Source organism: Hydra vulgaris, chromosome 12 (genome assembly GCF_038396675.1).
Source record: "Hydra vulgaris chromosome 12, alternate assembly HydraT2T_AEP".
In the NCBI taxonomy this organism is placed as follows: Eukaryota; Metazoa; Cnidaria; class Hydrozoa; order Anthoathecata; family Hydridae; genus Hydra; species Hydra vulgaris.
The window spans coordinates 49,826,012-49,839,655 of NC_088931.1; the positions used below are offsets into that span (position 1 = coordinate 49,826,012).

Consider the following 13,644-nt stretch of genomic DNA (forward strand, 5'->3'; position numbering starts at 1 on the left):
GATGGTATACGTTTGAACTACTACAAATTGAGACTTAATTCCTCAATGAAGACATGTTCGATTGGTTAAGCCGCAACGACTATCAAGCGGCAATTACAAACCTTGAATCACTCAACATCATCAATAACAGCGTGGAGAGAGGTATAAAGCTGAGCTCAGATTTTCTGTTAGCATCAAAAACTGAAGAACACTATCAAGATGTGCTTCAAGTTGTGGAGCAAGAATGTTACATATAGTTTAATCTGTTCAAACGCAAGTCAACTTACGAGTGACAATGTCATGACAATGGTGAGCATTGGTGACATTGTGTACGACATAAATGTAAATTACTCTCAGCAAAATAATGCATATTGTAAATAATATTGTAATATACATCCTGGTAATAGTTTGATTGCTACCGTACTAGTATTTCTCTACTGTTTACTATTTAATAACATAGATAAAACTATGCGGTAGTGGTGTAGTGGTAAAGCATAAACATGTAGTGGTAAACATAAATAAAAAAATGCGGTAGTGATGTAGTGGTAAAAGCGCTCGCTTCATAAGCGAGAGGTTCTGAGTTCAATCCCCACCATGTCCTTGGTAGTACCGCGCTCAACTTGTTTCTCCGCGCAGCGGCCTTGTTCCTCAAGGTTCGTGTTTCGGAGTTATAGAGTTGAGAGAGGGTTATAACCACTATTAAGTAGCCTCCTCATCTGTAGTGGCCTTCTCGGCCTTGAGGAGGTAAATAACAAAAACAAAAACAAAAAACAAAAAAACAAAAAAACAAAAAACAAAAAAACAAAAAACAAAAAAACAAAAAAAAAACATTTTTAATCTGTTGCTTCTGGAGATGATGGACATTGCTTCTGGAGATGATGGACATTAACTAATGTAGCATTATAAACAATAAGATAATGACTAAACCATAAAATGGTTCTTATGCATAATGTGTTCAATATTGTACAATATGTACAACATAGTTATAGTTCGCTATGGTAAAACTGCAAGTGTTGAGTGGGATACCTAGATTATGTCCAAATATTATAAAAATTTGGAAGACATCTATGTACATCAATAGGAAAAGAAATGAAATAGGGACAGACACCTTAGATATTTTAATCAAGTAGATCAATTTTTTCTTTTTCTTTTTTGAAAAACATGAAGGCAAGTTTCTGGGACATTTTTTATAAAGTATATCCATATTTTTGTTTATAAAGGGGTCAAATCATTATATTTCAACCAATTTAAAGAAAACTTTGGGGGGCACCATCTCTGATTTTCCTGATTTTTACATATTGTTATGTGCATCATGTAGATAGGTTAAATTTGAATTTTCAGACTTCCAAGTACAACGGTTCGGAAATTATAGCCTTACAAACATGACACAGTGGCCCCCCTCAATTTACAAATGGTCAAAACAGACCACTTTAGAGCTGTATAACTTTTTTCTCACTTTCAACAAGTGTCTCATTTTTTCTAAAACTATTTTCTGGATAGTTCTCTCTTTAAAAAAGTGGTTTTTATTAACTTGTGTTAAATTAGAAAAAAATTATGACCTCCTCAACTTTGGAAAAAATCATAAAATTGCTAAAAATGCCAAAATGAAACTAACTGTAGCATTATTCTGTTCATCCACAAGTCTTTACAGATAGCTTTTCTGATTAGCTACTACTGTCTGCAATAAACAGGCAAAATATAGGCAGCTTGTTGCAGTTTAGAACTTAAATATATCTAAAAGCAAAATGTCCACTTGCCTAAAAAGTCCGATTTTCAGCCATTTTGAGATGCTTGTAAATTTTTCTAACACTTTGTTTTGATCTAAGATTAACAGCATATAAGACCATTAGACCTAACCATCTGAAAATGCAAACATTATAAACTTGTCAAATCCACACCAAAAATGCCAGCATTTTTAAATTACCCTATTTTTCAGTCATCAACAGTTGTATGTTACTAGAAACCAGTGCCCCTCTAATCTGTCAACTGGCCTATGTAAAGGGTACAACTAATTATAAGTTATTTCCTAATAAAAGGAAAGATATGGTTGGTTGTCCTCTCCTTGATCTGGTCTTTATAGTAGATAGGGGCACAAATAAAGGGGGCAGCTTTTTAAGGACCTTCATTATGGTTCAAATAAAGGTCTCTAAATTAATTTAGATATTTAGGTACTTAATACCTAAATATCTAAATAAATTTCAAAAATGAAACCATTATTTCTTTAAATTCTATTTTATTATAGGTATAATCAGGTTATAATCAGTGGTGTTTTTGTGGTCTGGACCCCTCTTTCCCCCCCCCCCCCACTCACTCAGGGGAGGGGGAGGGGGTTTGGGGTGGCACCAATCAAAGGGGGAAGAAGGGCAACCAACTTACAAAGCTTACAAAGATATAAGCATTCATTTTCTAGCATGAAAAATACATAATTCATTTTCTAATGAATATACAGTTAAGGCATTAGATCTTTATTGCATCTTTTCATGCTTTTACCATAAGATTCAAATTTTCATAGTAACTATCAAAAATGTGTGCGAGATTTTCCAGCAAATATACAATTTAATGGTCTTAAAAGGGAATTAACAAAAGTTAATTAAATTACTAAAAGTTAGTAGAATTTGATTGGTGCCACCCCAAACCCCCTCCCCTCCCCCTCCCCTCCCCCTCCCCTCCTCCTCCAAATCATTATATTTCAACCAATTTAAAGAAAACAAGGTTTTCTTTAAATTGGTTGAAATATAATGATTTGACCCAAAGGTTTTTTGAGGTTAAATATATGGCTTGAAAAAACTTTTGGACTTGAAAAATAATTCAGGTGTTTTTTTGTCACATACAAATCTGCCAAAGTGAGGTTGCATTACTAACTTACAGTTTAGTTATCAATACAAAATTAGGGTAATATTTTTTTTGAAATCATATAATATAAATTTGCTATCCCTCTGCGAAAAACAAAATGGTTAAAAAGCATTGTATTAACTTATAACTACAGTTTAAAAACTGCTGCTAAAACCATCAACGGGATAATTAGAGTTTTAAAAAATAACATGGTAATAATTAAAGGAAATCAAAATATAATTCAAAAGTTCAGATTTCATTGTGGTTTTCAGTTGATTAATTTTGCATTTTAATATTGTAAAGTGCTATCAGTTATTACGTTTGCATTTTCATAAAAATAGTAGATTTGTAAGAAATGGAATCCAAATTAGAAGTAAGAAAAAAATATTATGCAGTATATCAAGCTGATTATGTTTCTCAGAGTCCTGATAAAAAAAATCCTAATAAAAAAGCAGCTTATTTTGCTAAAGCAAATCTAAAAACTGTAAAAAGTCGTGTTCTAAAAAGAATATTTTCAAATCAATTTAAAAGACTGATCTCATCTTTTAAAAACATTCAACAAAAAGGACATTGAAGGCATTGAAAAGTTTTTTAGAAGCACTATCAAATTGAAAAGAAAAATGAACTGAAGTTCTTTGTATTTATTAAAGAGTTCTACTTTTAAAGAAAACTCGGGGGCACCTTCAGCATGCTCAAAGCTGCATGGACTTTCTGAAAGAGGTATTTAGGAGTTGAAAACTTTTATAACGAAGAAGTTTCATAATTCAATTTTTTATAATGAAGAAGTTTCCCAATTTAATTTTCAGACGGAAAAACAAACAATATTCTGACATCTCATTTATATTATACACTAAAAGAAGTTTACGAGTTATTCAAGGAAAAGCATCAGCACATCACAACTGAACTCAGCAAATTTTGCAACCTGCACTCATGCAATGTAATAAATCTGTTACAAAATTTCTCCATAACGTTTGTTTATAGTTTGTATGAAAATATGCAATTTGCCGTAGCGAAATCAATTCAAAAAAATGAACTTGGATTCAGTTCAATTTTAAATTATTTAAGAAAAATCAAAGATATATCAAAATTGCATTGTTTTATGCTCAGAATGATAAAGTTGTTTCTATGATATTTTCAACTTGACTATAACTAAAATTTATCACAAAATAACAAAGCTGCATCTTTTGTTTTATCACTGAGCCTTGCGTAACTGAACTTTTATCTGAAAAATATAAAACTTTGTTGTTTGTGACATTTTTTATGATTGCCTGATAGTCAAAAGAAATAAACTGCAACAACTAAATCAAATTAGTCTAATCAAACTGAAATTCCAGAAAAAATGCTATATGAAAATATGCTGATAAAAAAAAACACTTTTTTCCTGGATTGCGTCACTGAACTCATGTTTTAATTTTTGTAATATGTCAGTGTTATGACAACAAATTTGGGTTTAACTTATATTACAAAATTTTAATTCAGGAACATTTTATATATATATATATATATATATATATATATATATATATATATATATATATATATATATATATATATATATATATATATATATATATATATATATATATGTATATATATATATATAGTCTTTCACAGGAAGACATGCAATCGCATGTCTTTATATGACCAGGCAAATTACATTTTGCTTTGATGATTTGACCGCGGATTTTGACATATTTTCAAAATTTAAAAATCCACTACAAAAACTTAATTAAACTTATCTAAAAAAGAAAAGAAAATCTTAACGAAAGAGAAAAGAAAAATTTTTTTTTAACTAAACCAAAAACACACACAAAACAATATATATATATATATGTATATAACCCAACTAAAACAAAACTCAACAAACTAAAATGCTTTGTCTATTTAATTTACGCATTAAGAAACCATTTCATTGTTTGTTTTAACATTTGTACTTTGTTTATTTTTTTAAAACATGTTTCAAAAGATATTTTAAAACATGTTTCAAAAGATACATTTATCATAAAAAATACATTATTATATAAGTAAAAAAAAACAACAGTTTATTAATAATTATTATAAAAATTCATTAGAAGTGTTTTGTTCATTAAAAAGCATTTTGATAATATAAAAGCATTTAAGATCAAACTTATTTAATTGTAATGGTTTTATAAAACATTTGTCTTTTTTTTTCGACGAAATTTTGTTTATCTTTTCAAATGTATCAACTTTAATTATTATTACTATATTAAAATTTTGTAAAAGAGACTTTCGTTGTTGTAGAATGTCATTGTTTATAAAAACAAAACAATTTTTTATTTTTTAATAACAATTATTATAAAAAATGCATACTTAAACAATTTATATATCATAAATTAAAAAAATATATACAACTACCAATTATACTTTTTGAAGGCCGCAACAGTCGAGGAGGCTACTTTAATTGTGGTAACAACCCTCTCTCAACTCTTTAACTCTGAAACATGAACTTAATAAACAAGGCCACTGCCCAGAGAAACAAGTCAAGCACAGTACTACAAGGGGCATGGTGGGGATCGAACTTGAAACTTCTCTCTTATGAGGCGAGCACTCTATCACTACACCACTACACCACTACCCTACACCTATAGTATCACTTACGGGGACAGATTTTACAAAAAAAGAATACTTACGGAGACATTAGCATTATTGGGGACATTTTTGTGTACCTGTTAAATTTTAGTCCCCGTAAGCATTGCTTTTTTGTTAAAAAAATGTCCCCGTAAGCAACTTTTATAGAGAGCCAAAAAGTACATACATCGATTATCAAATAGGCTGACTCACAAGGGAGTGCTGCTACATCGACTGAGGGTTTGGTTAGGGTCAGCATCAAGGTCAGGCTTAGGGTTAGGGTTATGGCAAGGTTTACACAACAGTGTAGAGGAATTTAGTTTTGATCAAATATTTTAAATAAAAGAAATTGCAAAATAAGATAAAAAATACATTTAAATCTTATTTAAATCTTATTCAATAAATTATTTTCTTATAAACTAAATGCTGGTAACTCTTTAGCAGATATATATACACAATTAAAGTTAGAGGAGTTAAAAAATATATAAGAACTAATTTAAACTTTTTATAGTTGTTTTAAAACAAAACAAAAAAACTCTAATAACTTATTTTAAGACATATTTTTTATTATTATTTTTATTGTCAACTGATTTTTAATTTAAAACACTTAAATTTTCAAAATGAATTATTCCTCAAAGTTTCTGCCTAAACAAAAACTAATTTTAATATTTCATACAATGTGTAAATAGGTTAGTGTAACTTTTTATTGGTTGATTTTTAAATTACCATAATTTTTGGATCTTTTTTTTAGTAATTATAATTTTTTTCCTATAATTTTTATTTATTTATTTATAATTCATAAACAGCTTTTAACTTACTAAATTATTGTTTGTTTACACAAGCAATAATTTATTTATAATTCATAAACAGCTTTTAACTTACTAAATTATTGTTTGTTTACACAAGCAATAATTTATTTATAATTCATAAACAGCTTTTAACTTACTAAATTATTGTTTGTTTACACAAGCAATAATTTAGTAAGTTTTGACTGTTATTATTTTTGAAGGAGTAAAATAATTGTTTTAAAAATAATTAATTGTTTTAAAATAATTGTTTTGCTTTTTCATTATTTTTTGCAATATGATAAATTGACCATTTAATTAAAACAGTTTTTACGGTTTTTAATAAACTGAGAATTTGATGACTAGAAATATTTACAGATAAAAAAAAACAAATAGTATATTTGTATAGTGCTTTAATTAACAAAAAATTTATTCTCATGCCATTATATAATGTTCATGATAAGTTATCACCATTTAAAATAGCGAGTAATTAATTTGCAAAATAACATCTATTGGCATTTTTTGCTTTATGTACATGACTGATAAAATACAGAGTTACAATTTTATTGTCATTAAATACGAAAAATTTTATTTCATTACTTGATAAATGAAAAACAAAAACAAAAAAATATATGGTTGCTACCTGGGCATGGAAAAGCAACACATTCTTTAAAAATATCTATATTTGGTCCATAACATGGAGCACCACTTCCTAATGGTGGTGGATCACACGCTCTTGTTCGAATAGACACACCATAGCCACAAGTTGCATTGCAACTTCCCCAAGGTCCCCAACTTGTCCATATGCCATCAACTTAAATTAAAATAAATAAATAGATTAATATTATCTCCATTAACGTTATATTTTTCAATAGCATAATCATAATCATTACACCAACATTTATAAAATTTTTACTCATAAAAATTGCCATTGTGTATAACTTACAAGTTACAAACAGAACAATTTTTCCAAATAATTTTTTATATTTTTACAATCTTTTTAACAAGAACTTATGCTATGACTTTTATAAATTTTATGCAGTTGATGTTTTATTTTTTTTTTAAATGTTGTAGATATACCTGCACAAACGGGCACCTTGCATTTTTTTTTTTGTGAAAACAAACCACTGCAGTTCCCATTACATGTTCTAGTTCTAATCATAAAACTTGATTCTCCACATGTTTCAGAACAAAAACTCCATTCTAACCATTCACTAAACCCAATATCTCCTTAAAATCACAAATAATTATATGTAGTTTGTGCCTTATTATTAATGTAATAATGTATAATTTCAATACAGATTGCATAACTATTTTTTTTAACTATTACATAAGTTACAAACAGTTACAATTACAAATAAACTATTACAAATTTTTCAAGAAAAGATGAGAAATTAAAACAAATAAGTCAATCAACCAGATCAAAAGATCAAAAGCTTTATTTTAGTCATCCTTTTGAAGGTTGCTTTTTTTTAAATTATCTTTTTGAAATTTATTTTTGCATTATCTTAAATTCAACCAAATAGATTTATTTTAAAATCAATAGACTTCAAATTTTTAAAAAGATTATTTTGTTGCTTTAATAAGTTATTTTTTTTATCATATTTTTGAAAGTTATATTTTTATCATCCTTTTGAAAACTATTTTTGTATTATGTTAAATTCAATCAAACAGATTTATTTTAAAATGAATAGGCTACAAATTGTTTTAAAAAATCTTGTGGCTTTTATACTCAATACTTATATAATAGGAAAATCAGAAAATTAAATTTCTATTTATTTGTAAAATATATTATTTGATTAATAAACTTTGTAATGACAGAAGAAATTTAATAAAAGAATACCATGTTTTTTTTTAAATTGATTTTTAAGTATTTACAATACCTATGCCTGTCAGAAATTGTTTCCTTTACATTGCAGAATTTTCAATGTTAAGACAAATTACTAGAGATAATGAATATAACGATTTCTCTGTTTGAAAAATTGTATTTAAAAACTTAAAAAAATATTTTAAATAGGCTCCTAAAAGTTTCTTTAAAAAAGTTCAGTAATATAACAAAGCAGATTTTGGAGTTTCAATAACAAAAGTTCATCAGGAAATAAACTCAGGTTTAAATGCGCATTTTAGAGAATCCAACAAAAGCGCAGACTATTTTAATGGAGGTAGTGAAAACAACCAAATATTTTATATTTGAACATTTGTATTGATGACTTTTTATTATTTTACATTGTTAAACTTGTTAAAAAATAAAAATATATGTCACAAATAAATAGTAATTTTTTTGCTTTCCTGTGCATTGATAAAAACAGTAAAGTTTAGCAAAAACATTAAAAAAAAAAATTTTAAAAATGGTCCTTATTTATTATTCAAATAATAAAGTATTTCCTTAATATACTGACTGACAAAAGTCTCGAAAAAATTGTATATCAAAAAATGCTTTTGTTTTCGCTATATACTTATCAGCTTTATTTCTTGACTTGTTTTAATTTTGGCTGTGGAAAATAACAAACTTCTTAAAAAAAAAAGAAAACAAAAACAGTAAAATATTTAGGTACATTTTTTTTGACAAAATTTTTCTTTTTTTAATTTTCTTTTTTTTTTAAGTTTTTATGTTTAGATATTCTAATTTGTATAGTATTTATTTCTTTTCTTCAAGTATTGCTGTTTTATTCTCTGTAGTTTATTATATGTTTATTTTGCAGCAAATTCTTAAAAGCTTACTATAAAAAACGTGGTCAAGTTATCTAAAAAAATTACTTTAAACATGGATGAACAAGGCATACAACGGCACGCGCTTTCGGGGAAGGCTTTTATATATATATATATATATATATATATATATATATATATATATATATATATATATATATATATATATATATATATATATATATATATATACATATATATATATATATATAAATAATAAATTCACTCACAACAAGACTGTAAGTAACCACTATTTAAGTTAAAGAAATAACAGAAAAAAGAAGAGTTAAAGAAAAAGAAAGTGGTTGACAGAAGACATAAAAAACTGCAAATCGTATGTACCAGGAAAACATGAAGATGATAGAGAATTCTAAAGTACCGATGTTTAAAGGAAAAAAGTAGAAGAATAAAAGACTTTTGAGCTTTAAGGAATATTCACAGTAAAAGAAAGTGATTTTGATAAATTACAAGTCATACAAGATTGCGTTGATGGAACAAAGAAAAAGAGAACAATATCAGATGTAAAAAATGGTAAGCACAATAAAGAAACAACTTTAGCAGATAATAAATGGATTGTATATATAGTTTCTATTAAAGATCAGTAGTAAGGGACCATAGAAGACATAAAGCAGAAGACTCAGTAAGAGTGTTGCTTTTCATCAAATTAGAACACCAACAACAATTGATATTTTATACTGATGCAAGCTCTAAGCTGTTACAAAAGAGAATACTTAAGATACGATTAATAGGAAGACCATTAATATATAAGAAGAATAATATAGAACTAAAGATGGATACTTATGGTACCCCCAAATTTACTGGTGAGTGTTGTTTATCAAGGACAACAATAATACTGCAGTTAGAAGGGAGAGATTCAAAAAAGTTTTATGGCTTGCGCCTAATGCGTGATAAAACTTTATAATGCAACAGTTAACATATTAGCATTTAAATTAGAGGATTAAAATCCATATTGATTTTCAGAGATTAGACTTTTAGGCTTAATGTAAGATATTAGAAGTTTGTTGATTAAAGATTCCAAGACTTTGTTAATAATAGTAAGTAATAGTAAAACAAAAATAAAAGATAAAAATGTAATTGAATCTTGATTTTAGGATGTAGTTCTTTATGACACTGACAAGAGTGCTGCAGCCTATGCAACAGAAGAGGAGAAAAGCAAAAAAACAAGACAGAAGGGAAAAAAAGGAATAAAGAAGGATAAATTAGTTATTAAAAAAAGATAAACTAGTTATTATTGCTGAAAATTAATTTTTATATACATAAGAAAATTTGCATACAAAGATTCATTGAAGAGTTTATAAAAATTTTTCTTTGGGAGCATATAAAAAGTCTCTGTATAAAAAAGTTAAAAAGGATTGGTTTATGCTTCTTTAAGAAATAAAAGTTTTAAAAATAAAGTTATAGAAAATAACTTATCAGCATTCTGCAAGGATTGCCGGGGTATATTTAATTGGATGTACTTCAAAACAATCACAATCAATTCTAACTACCATGAAAGAAAAATAAAAAAATCCCTTAAGATTAACTATGTACAAACAAGTCATGAAATGAAATGCATTCCACTACTTTTGAACAAAAATGTTGTACAATAGTGTTGGAACTGCATCAAACAGTTGGAGACATCTTTTTAAAAAAATTATTGAAATATCAAAATAGTTTTCACCTTATATCAGTTCATCCTATCAGTTTTTTATATCAAAACTAGCTGGAGTTACCCGGGCCAATATTTAAACTGGCTTACCTGATATCTGTACACAAAAATGGGCTCAAAAATGGGCCCAAAAAATGGTCCCCCCTGACCCCGGGGGTCGGGGTATGGGGTCAAAACCCAGCTAAGAACCTTCTCCCCCTCGAAGACTACACCCATGCCAAATTTCATCGAGATCGGTCCGGCGGTTTGGATTTCTATAGAGAACAAACAAACACACACACATTGCCCTGTGTTTTATGTTTGTTTTTATTTGTTTATTTTTTTAATGTTAATTCACCTCTCATGGCCGCGAAGGCCACTACAGTCAAGGAGGCTACATTATTTGTAGCCTCTCTTAACTCTGTAACTCCAAAACACAAACCTTGACAAACAAGGCTGCTGCACAGAAAAACAAGTTGAGCACAGTACTACCAGGGACGTTGCAGGGATCAAACTTGGAACTTTTTGGTTATGAGGTGAGCACTCTACAATTAAACCACTACCACATGTTATTGTATATTAAGTTGTAATTCAAACTTTGTTGAGAAAATATTTTTACATTTCATTTTTTATTTTAGTCTTTTCACATGTGACAAACATATATAAACACATACACATACAGATATACACAAATCAAAAAAATTGAAAAATCATACTGTCATCCTCTGTTGATGCACAGATTTGAGAACTGAATGGTCCTGTTCCATTTATATTTGAAGCAGCAACTTGACAACAAAGAACATCATACATTTTTAAACTTGAAACAAGTAGTGTTGTGTTAAAAATCCTTGCATTTATTTTACTTCCATTGCATATTAGAATGTAACTAATCTGATTTATATCAATATTTGCACAACTTAATTTAACCTTATTCCAGGAAATATTTATTGAAGTAGATGACAAACTTTCCAATTGTAGAAGTGTTGGTTCACAACTTGGTACATCAGAGTATGTTTGGATTGTAACACTATTTGATATATTACCACAACCTAACTCATTACAAGGTTGAATTGACACCTCATATTGTGTATAAGGATGTAAGGCAACCAAATCTAAAACAAAATTAGTGCTTTGGTTGAAGTATTCCACTAAATCTTCCTGTGTACATCGATTCGATTTTCCAGAATATTTCTCTAAGGATTGGTTAAAATAAACAGGTTTTTGAAGATATTTTTTAGGTGGAGGACCAGGGTTATAGTTTTGGTTTGTAACATTTACATGAAACAACCAATAAGTATTTGTTCCACGAAAAAAAGTTGGAAGAAAACTGCTGGCAGTAAATGAAGCACTGTTTGAACCGGAAACATAAAAACTTGAAATAAATGGTTTCATGCAGAGTGGTTCTATGAATTCATTTTAAAATGTCAGTTAATAAAAAAAAGCATTAAAATAAAGACAAGCAAAAAGTTAGGAAAGAATTACACAAGTAAAAGAAATTTTCGTGTTACTATTTTACAATTTTTTTACTATTTTACAATTTTTTTACTATTTTACAATTTTTTTACTATTTTACAATTTTTTTACTATTTTACAATTTTCATGTTACTACATTACAATTTTTGCATTTATTTTTAATGAATTAATTTTGAATGATACTAAACTTTTTTAAGTTTTATTTCAATGCAACTCGTAATTCAACTCTAAAGGTTAAAATAGATACCTGAAAGATTACTCTGAAAGCATATGAAATACTTTGGTCCAGCATCAACTGAAAACGCATTCAAACTAGCTATATACAAAAAGCACAAATCAATATTTTTCAAAACAAACCAATGTGTGTCTGATGTATTAATATTTGTGAAACTTGTGTTTTTTACTGATGAACTTTTTACTAAACCATAATGTAGCTGGTAAAACCCTGGTATTTTGTTAACACCCCAAGCATCTGTAGTATTTTCAAGAGAATCCCATTTAAATTGAATCATAGTTTTGTTGAAAATGGCTGTAAAATTATCAGGAGCGTGGTCTGGTGCTAAAATTACGATTATAATAATTATCAAAAACTGTATGAAAAATATTATTTCCCAATTTAATGTCTCATGATTTTTACCATATTTCATATAATTATTATTCTATAATTATTTTATTTTTACTTTAACACACCAAAATGTAGAACTTATTAATGAAAAAAGAATTTACAACTTAAATTAAACTATTTTATATTTATAATTTAATTTACCGAATGGTATAAAACTTGCAGCAATAAAAATTTGTTCCCCACAACCTGCTGTATTACATGCAGCAACACTTATATTATAAGTGCTTGATAGTTGCAAACCTGTCAAGTAAAACTCAAGTATTGAAGAATTCCATTGTTTAAAACAGTAGTTAGACTCCATTGAATCAATTACATATAATTGTCTTCTGCAAATCTCATAACTTGTTATTATTCCATGACTATTCTGTAGAGAAACCGAGCTCCATTCCAATCTAATTGTTCTATCATTTTTTATGTAGTTAGTAGAGATAAATGTTGGTGCATCAGGAACTAAACAATAAATATTTTAATATTTTAAATATTAAAAAAAAATTTTTTAGAGATTTTTTTTAGATGATATGAAGACATATAGAGATTTAGACAATAGTAAGTGGTGTATTCACTATTGTATGTGGTGTTAAAGATATAAAAAAAGAGTTATCTTAAATTGTAACTGCAATTTATTAAAAATTTAAAAAAAAAGAAGCCATCATTAACCTTAAATCTAATTCTTTGAAATTATAAATAAACAAATTGTTAAATATTCAAAAATTGGGAATTTTCTTTTGCTGAACTAAAGTTAAAGAAATCAAATATTTCAAAAAGTATAGTTTTCCCAATGTAGAAAATTGCTGAAGAATGTTATCATAAATATATTCTCATATTAAGCCATTGGGTTGTCCAGAGATCGTTTTGGTTTTTTGTAGCAGATACTTTTAATAATGTTTTTAACATGTCTGAGTGTTACCAAATATCAAACTTATTTTATCATTTAATAATTTAGACTAATATTTACTTTATAGAGAAAATTTAAGGTGATCACATGTTTTATACTTATTTGACAT

The 13,644-nt window shown here is 27.5% G+C and overlaps 1 protein-coding gene across 3 annotated transcripts in view; it reads right to left on the reverse strand.

Moving 5' to 3' along the window:
- Positions 1-13,644, reverse strand: part of LOC101238067 (uncharacterized) — a 174,156-nt gene that overhangs the window by 59,525 nt on the left and 100,987 nt on the right. For all 3 annotated transcript variants that reach the window (XM_065813576.1, XM_065813577.1, XM_065813578.1), the window contains 5 exons: positions 12,782-13,090; positions 12,263-12,574; positions 11,259-11,945; positions 7,266-7,415; positions 6,829-6,999 (listed from right to left, as the gene is read on the reverse strand). In XM_065813576.1, the coding sequence (XP_065669648.1) occupies positions 6,829-6,999; positions 7,266-7,415; positions 11,259-11,945; positions 12,263-12,574; positions 12,782-13,090 (1,629 nt within the window). The remainder of the gene's footprint in view (positions 1-6,828; positions 7,000-7,265; positions 7,416-11,258; positions 11,946-12,262; positions 12,575-12,781; positions 13,091-13,644) is intronic.